The 8,092-nt window shown below is 31.5% G+C and overlaps 1 protein-coding gene across 1 annotated transcript in view; it reads left to right on the forward strand.

Annotated features, from left to right (window-relative positions):
- Positions 1–8,092, forward strand: part of LOC108551522 (arylsulfatase I) — a 28,337-nt gene that overhangs the window by 18,737 nt on the left and 1,508 nt on the right. The window contains 4 exon segments of the mRNA XM_017905726.1: positions 4,910–5,069; positions 5,908–6,134; positions 6,417–6,678; positions 6,777–6,934. Of these exon segments, the coding sequence (XP_017761215.1) occupies positions 4,910–5,069; positions 5,908–6,134; positions 6,417–6,678; positions 6,777–6,934 (807 nt within the window).

An 8,092-nucleotide genomic window follows, 5' to 3' on the forward strand; every position in this document is an offset into this window, starting at 1 on the left:
ATTATAATAATATTATTATTAATATTATAATCAATAATATTAATTAATATTATAAAATTAATAATATTCTGCCATACGAGATCAAAATATTGTTGCTCGAGTACCTGGCAGATCTTCAATTTCATTTTCTCGAAAACCAAGCCTCGAATGATAAAATATAATTTTCTTTTCACCTCATTTTTGCATATAGAATCATTAGTAGGTCCGTTGTATCTTGATTTTCAAAAATAATAAGTGGTAACTGTATAACCGTATTTTGCATTTGGCAAGTAGTAACGCGTATCTGTTAGTGGTAGATATCAATAACAATAAGAACAATTATTTATTTAATTACAAAAATGATCAAACACAAATATTAAGCATAAATCTAATTTCTCGCAATCACATGCTCACACCTATTTTCACTATACCTGTCCCGTTGCACCAATTCAAAACCTCGCCATGTGGTTCTCAGTTTTCCATTTCTACCATGTATATATCGCTATACTCTAAATATCTATTCGATCCTTGCAGCAGGTTACTCGAATGTTGCCTTATCGTATCATCGGGAAAATTTTTTCCGTCAGGCATAAATCCGTACACAGAAACCTAGCGCCGCTTCGTTATCAGGGGATTACTGAAACAGTGCATTTGTTTGCAACCACGGCGGAACGGGATCTACTGGGTTTCACTGGAGAAGCGAGCACGTGCTTTCGATAGTTGCGATATAGTCGACATTCAACGATCGCGCGGTCAGTCAAGTAATAATAGTCAGAGCGTAGCGTCCCGGAAAATACTTTCTCCGCTGGTGGTATAAAGCCAGCATATCATAGGTAGAACGGTATAGTAGGGACCCCAATGCTAAATCGTGGTCGTCGAGTGGGTCGATCCTTATCTTAGGCAACGTACCTAAATTACCATCACGTGCGATCCTATCTCCGTAACGTGCAATTATTACGCCGCGTGTACACACGTACGTTCCTTTCTCGATAAACGAATCGATCGTATCATGTGAATCGTCGATTTTCGCACGGCCAGTGGACTCGGCTCGGGGCCCTAACGAGGAGGCTCGTAAAAACGCTCGCTAGTGTACCCGCGTAATCGAAGCCGTTCAAATGGAATAACCGTCGTGACCAGCGCGAGTGAAAAAGCAGAAACATGTCGAAGTTAATATCGTGGCGTGTCATCTTTCTCCTACTGTCCCTCATTCTTCTCTCGGGATGCCTGTACGCTACGCTGTTGCAGCAGAAGCAACCTGGCCACCGGCAGCCGAATATAATCGTTATTATGGCGGACGACCTTGTAAGATTACTGTGTCTCTTTTTCTCTTCTCTTATACAGGGTACCTGCTTGTACAGGGTACCAAAAAACAGCGGCTATTAATTCAAGAACGTGCATTGCTTATGGTGTGAAATTAACCCTATGCACTCGACGATTTTTTGGCTCAAGAAGAGCAGCAGTTCAAAGATTTTCTGCTATAAAGCTGACGATATTTTTTGGAACAGTAAATAGAAATTCGTATAATAATTAACACATAGAATTATTTCATTTCGATACCTCGAAAACCGTTACATTATCTTAAATTTGACATATTAACGAGTATCGATCTTTGAAATTTTACAAATGGCGACTGAAGGGTGCCCCTCGAGTGCAAAGGGTTAAGAAAAGTGTTCGATAAAGGAACATATGCTAAGGAAGGATATTTTGTTAGGGATAAAGGAGTTTGGTTTATTTGATTGTATTTATTATTGTGAATAGATTAGTATATTCGCTTCCATGTTAAAATATTGGTTGTGATTGATTCGTGTTCAATGGCCACGTAACCGGGCAAATTTGGTCCAGAGGATATGGTGGTTGATGGATTATCTTGTCAAAATATACGAGGTGTTCTCTAGGTTCTGTGTGCACAGTTTTTGATATTATTAAGAGTGTTCGTATACGATTCGTTGAGGAATTACAGCAAAAATGAGAAATAAAAGGTAAGATAATGGTATTGTTGTTGGATTAATATGGTACAAAAGTGTTTATTTCTAATAAATGGATTATAAAAGTCTGTGGTATATGAGCGAAGTAAATTAGGCACGAACTGTGAGAAATATTTGGTCTGGAATTAAGTCGATGTTGTTTTGATGTCAGATTCGTATCAGTATGCGTGGTTGACATTTGGAAATGCAAGTATATTAGCATGTTTAATTTATGTCATATGTTTATTTTACAACTTCGCGATAAATCATTTTTGTGGCTCTGTTTACATAAGATATCAGTATTATCTTTACCCTATATTTCTGTTTAAAATTGAATATTCTGCAAATTGTTATTATAGTATAAATTATCGTATCGAATAATATTAGCTGAATTTAAATCATCTAAATTATAAGTTAGTAGTAATATTTTACTATCCAATGGTGAAATTTTAATTATGGTTCTGAAAGATAAAAATTATAAGTATTTTTCAGCTAGTCAAATAGTTTACTAAATAAAACTTATTATATTATTATAAAATATTCTATAGTCAATATTAAAATTGATTTATTTATTTTACATTTTATATTTATTTATTTATTAAAATATTCTATAATCAATTACGAGGTATACTTAGTTGTAACTGACAAGAGTAAATATGTTATAAAATTAATCTGTATTATTAATAAAATAATAAAAATATGTGCATAAATTATATCCCATTTCTTTTGCTAATTAATTAACAAATACGTTTATAATCATTAAATTTTATTAATTAAGCCAAATTAAAAATTCTAATCAGTTGTAATTTCGGTCCCAAAATCTAGTTAATATATGCACGTATGTTTTAAGAAGGTTTTAATGAAAAACATTAAAAACATAATCTTTTTTCCTGCATAGAGCAATAGTAATTTTTAACAGTAAATAGTATTAAATATCGGAAATTATTTGTAAATTAATTAATATTCTTTCTCATCGACAATGATGTCTCGTTTGATTGAAAATTAAATTTAGAAACAACAATGCTTTCCTCTGTTGCATGGTAATTTTTAATAGCAAGTAATATTAAATATCGGAAATTATTTGTAAATTAATTAATATTCTTTCTCATAGACAATGTTGTATCGTTTGATTGAAAATTAAATTAAGAAACGATCATGCTTTCCTCTGTCGCATTTTATATCGGCTATTAATAAGTGAATGTTTACATTGCATATACTGAATTGCAATTTAGAGAAGTAGCATAAGCGAGCCTGGAATATATCAATTCGATATGCATGCTTTCGGTTCGTTCTTGAATACGAATAAGATCAGAGTAAACTTGACACAAATTAATTCGTTCTACGCTGTTTCTTGTACTTGGAAACGTTTCGCGAACCTATAACAATGGAGGACATTAAGCGTGGTTTCATTTTAAGAAACGTCGTAATATTACGAAGCTCACTATCAGATATTCCATAGAAATTCTCGTTTTTGTTTCGTTAAGCATTTTTCAACGATCTTCATATGCAAATAAAAAGCTGGAAAGTTTTTAATAAGATATTGGTAATTTATAAAATGAAGAGTGGGGAAAACAATAGTGAATGTTCACTCTATCGTGACTATTGCGCCTTAGAAATCAGACCTGAATTTTCAAGTTATTGAGTCAGGCATTTGACATTTGCCATGCTCAGGTAACTAGCAACTGGTAGAAAGATTTTAGGTGCAATTTGATATTGACAAATTCGTAAAATACTAACGAGAGTATACGTTCTCTTATTAGTTTCATTTTGTACGTGTATTTTTGTAAAGATATTCCCATTAAAAATATAAGCAATACGTAAGATGCATATGCAATTTCTGCAATTGCATATTATACTCGAATAATCTATTATAACAATATAGAAAAATTTAAATCATTGTATAGTACACACCTAAGTATCGATATACATTATATAATTGAAACGTTATGGTGTTGTATTACAGAGTTATTATGATCATTTAAAAAAATATTGATCACCTTGAAATCCCTCCACCCAAAAAATAATTTTGAGAAAGGAATTCTATTCTTGAATATATGCAGTCCAAAAAATAACGTAATTTTGTTCAGGAAAATTTTTTCGTACAGCAAAAGATTAGGTAGATATTTAGCTGATATGATTTAGTTGCGACACCCTGTATATCGTAAACATTGGTTTACTCATTTCTGTGCATTATAAAGTTAAATTGTTTAATAGTTACAAATAATTGTTCATTTACTAATTTTTAATTATCAATTTTAATTATTCTTTCATTATAATGACTGTATAGATATATTATCTCTCTGTCTAACATAACCTACAATTCAGGTTGGTCCTCATGAAATATGCTTACAATTCCTGGGAAGAAATAAATTTTACACACTTTAAATAGAAGAAGGGAATTTCCTTTTATGAACTTACATTATTCACCGTATTTATAACCATCTATTCTGAAATTACTTACATAACCTCTTTATTTACAATTAGAGTATCATCGAAAATAACAGAACCCATGGCCTCATCGTGAGAATTAAACTGACACTAAACGGTGGTGTTCTTTACTTTTTCCTTTATCCATAAAATAACAATAATAAATAAATTGAAAAACAAAGATTCTCTCGAATTTTGTTTATCACTAAACCTACCATGGCCTAATAACCATTTTTAAAACTGCCATTTAAAATTCCTCATTGAACCTTATCAGCTTGGCCACTCGTTTTCGCAATTTTTCTTTCAATATACACGTAATCAATCTTTCAGTGTTTTTAATTATTTTATATTTTTCAAGATTCTACTGCTTCCTCATTTATGGGTCATTTGACCGTGGTAGGTTCAATGTTAAGTACAAATGACGTTGGGTATGCAAATCTCTCTAGTAATCGGTATTGGCTACAGTCTTGTTCAAATGTAATAGTTTACTGATTATGCAAATCTACGGTATAAATGAATTCTTGGAATTTCTCATCAAGGGTTGGAACGACGTGAGTTTTCACGGTGCCGATCAAATACCCACGCCAAACATAGACGCCCTGGCTTACAACGGCGTGATATTGCAGCGACATTACGTTTTACCGATATGCACGCCATCGAGGACAGCCTTCCTTACCGGCCGTTATCCTATTCGAGCAGGTATGTACTACTTTAATACGATTTATGGGATTCGATACTTGGGTATTCGAGATTGCTGGTATTTTATCAGCCATGATTCGTTCGCAATCTAGCATCCTGTTTCGAGATATAATTCATCGACCATTGTATAGAGCCTATTGTAAAAAAGGTATTGCAATATGAGAAAGACAGTGAGAATGATTTGTATTATATATTGTAAACAACGGGAAGGATTATATTTATAAACGTATATGCTTAATTGTTTCTTCGATTATAAAATTTTCCTTTTCTTGTTGCCCATTGGCGGTATTTTTAAATTGACACAAATCACAATTAATTAATTTGGAAATAATAATTATAATAATAATTGTATAATTAATAATTGTTTTATGTAATATGAGGTTTAATATAATATTAATATCATTTATATGATAAATGATATAATATAAAGTATTATATTGTATAATTTTATAGAATATTAATATTTTTAATTTAGATATCAATTTATTATCAATTTATTTGAACTTGGATTTTAATTAATCAATGTCAATTTTGTTAATAATTTACTCCTCAAAAGTACAATTCCGATCTAATTACGTAATTAATTTATTGCGTGATTATTTAATTAAATATATATTAAGCAATATATATTAAGAACACTATAACGTCGTTCGCGAATAATATTCACAAATAATCCTCGAAATAAAATTTGGGACACATTTGCAAAAGAGAATATACGTAAATTTAAATACTTACCTTTTTCTCGGTTTAATTATCATCAAATAAGTTGCTTTGCGTACATGCGATAATTGCAGAAATTCCTTTATGTAATATACACATTCACATTTTTCCACGACAGGTATGCAAGGTTATCCGTTGAAGGCAGGTGAACCACGTGGTATACCCCTGAACAATACTCTTCTCCCAGAGTACCTACAAAAGTTGGGATACTCTACTCATCTTGTCGGAAAGTGGCACGTTGGCTATTATAGTGATTACCATACACCGACCAATCGTGGTTTCGACACCTTCTTGGGTTATTATAATGGTTACATCACGTATTTCAATCACACCATCGAGCAGAACGTAAGTTTTGTGAAACAAGGGAATCAAAAATTTTAATCATTTCATAATTACATCAACATAATTCTATGCTAATTTGTCTCCAAAAATTTGCAAAGAAGAACACTATAAAAAGTGTCCAAAAATATCTAAGCATGTCTAGAAAAATATGTTCAACTCTAATTATTATAGTCCTTTTAACATTATCTGTTACCGACTTAGTCCTAAGCTTACCAAAATCAGGTTCATAGTAAAACAATGAGAGACATGAGTCTCACAATCAGTAAAATCGAAATTTGTTTACAGTCGCAAGTTGGATACGATTTGCATTACGACGTGCCAGGCAATTTGTCCGTGAAGTACAACTACGAGTATATGACTGATCTTATAACAGAAAGGGCAGAGGATATAATTTCGAATCACGATCCGAGCAAACCCCTTTATCTGCAATTGTCTCATCTTGCTGTTCACGCCAGCGATTCCAACGAGGTGATGGAGGTTCGCGATATGAAAGAAGTAAACGCAACCTTAGGCTATATCAAAGACTTCAATAGGAGAAAGTTCGCAGGTACACCTATGGGAGCAATTGCATTGAGTACTAGCATTCACTTTGCTCATTGCACTTTGCCAATTATGTTGTTGCAACTTACGTTCATCTGTTTTTAGGCGTGGTTACTGCCATGGACGAGTCCGTAGGCAGAGTCGTGCATGCGTTGAGACAGGCGAACATGTTGCAAAATTCCATCATAGTCTTCATGTCCGACAATGGTGCGCAGACTGAGGGGTTGTTGGAGAATTATGGATCGAATTATCCCTTGCGTGGGGTAATGAAACATTGCATAGATCTCATTATGTTATATGCGTGTGCTGGTAATTATGAAAGTAGTCTAGGTCAACAACTGAAAATAAACGACTTCGTCGTTTATTTTTGGCTGCATTAATCCATTAGCTACCACGATCCTCATTTGGGGATTTCGGAATTTTATGTACACCACTCGGCGCCAAAAATATATTTGGTATGCCTGACAGTTTAGTTTTATTCTATATATATCAGTCAATATTGTATGTAGCAAAAAGTGTGTATTCTGTACTTCGTTACTACACAACAAGCGAACAAATTTGAAATTCGTGTGTAAGTTGAACGGAACAGAATTGTCATAATCGAAGCATTATATTTTTGGTTTGGTTTTTATATTATAATGAAATACCGTACATAAATATGTAATTTAGAGGTTACAGTAACGATTTGTTACTTACTTGATCTTTTGTTCTTTATTGAAATGATTTTATTGATCATTTTATAACGATACTCATTTTGGGACTTTTTCAAAAATATCAAATATTTTCAAAACAAAACATAATTTGAATATAATTATACTGTTGCACAATCTTTTGTGCATATATATAACTTATCAGGCCAAAAATTTCAAAAAAAGAAATTTGGCAGTTAATGAGTTAATTTAGATTACAATAAGGTAAATTTATTTTTGGTAAAATGGTGAGGAATTGTAATATATTATAAATTAAAAAGTATAATATAATTGGAACTATAGTTATAAAAATTATAATGTATAATAATGTATTTAAAGCGTGACACTTTAAATATTTCGAAAAGGAACTTACGTGATATAGACCACTTTCAAAATTATCAGCAGATATAATTCTTTTTAATATTTTCAGACTTTATCACTTTACTTCATCTTTGATGCTATAATTTAAATCACCCTTAAATTCTTTAAATTGTATTCAAATTTGTGTTATTCATTATAATTAATTTAATATTGACTATTCCTAAAGTTACTAAACAAAAATTTGGAAAATTAGTACATCAAAATTGTTTAGCAATATTTTTCTATTATTTAACAACGAAAGGCTTTCCATTAATTATCTTATTATTTAATTCTTTAAATATTATTTATACCAATATAAATTCAATTATAGATATTATATACATATTATTATTTTACAGTAATGATCTTATT

Source organism: Eufriesea mexicana, unplaced genomic scaffold (genome assembly GCF_001483705.2).
Source record: "Eufriesea mexicana isolate 0111107269 unplaced genomic scaffold, ASM148370v2 scaffold4395, whole genome shotgun sequence".
Taxonomy (NCBI): Eukaryota; Metazoa; Arthropoda; class Insecta; order Hymenoptera; family Apidae; genus Eufriesea; species Eufriesea mexicana.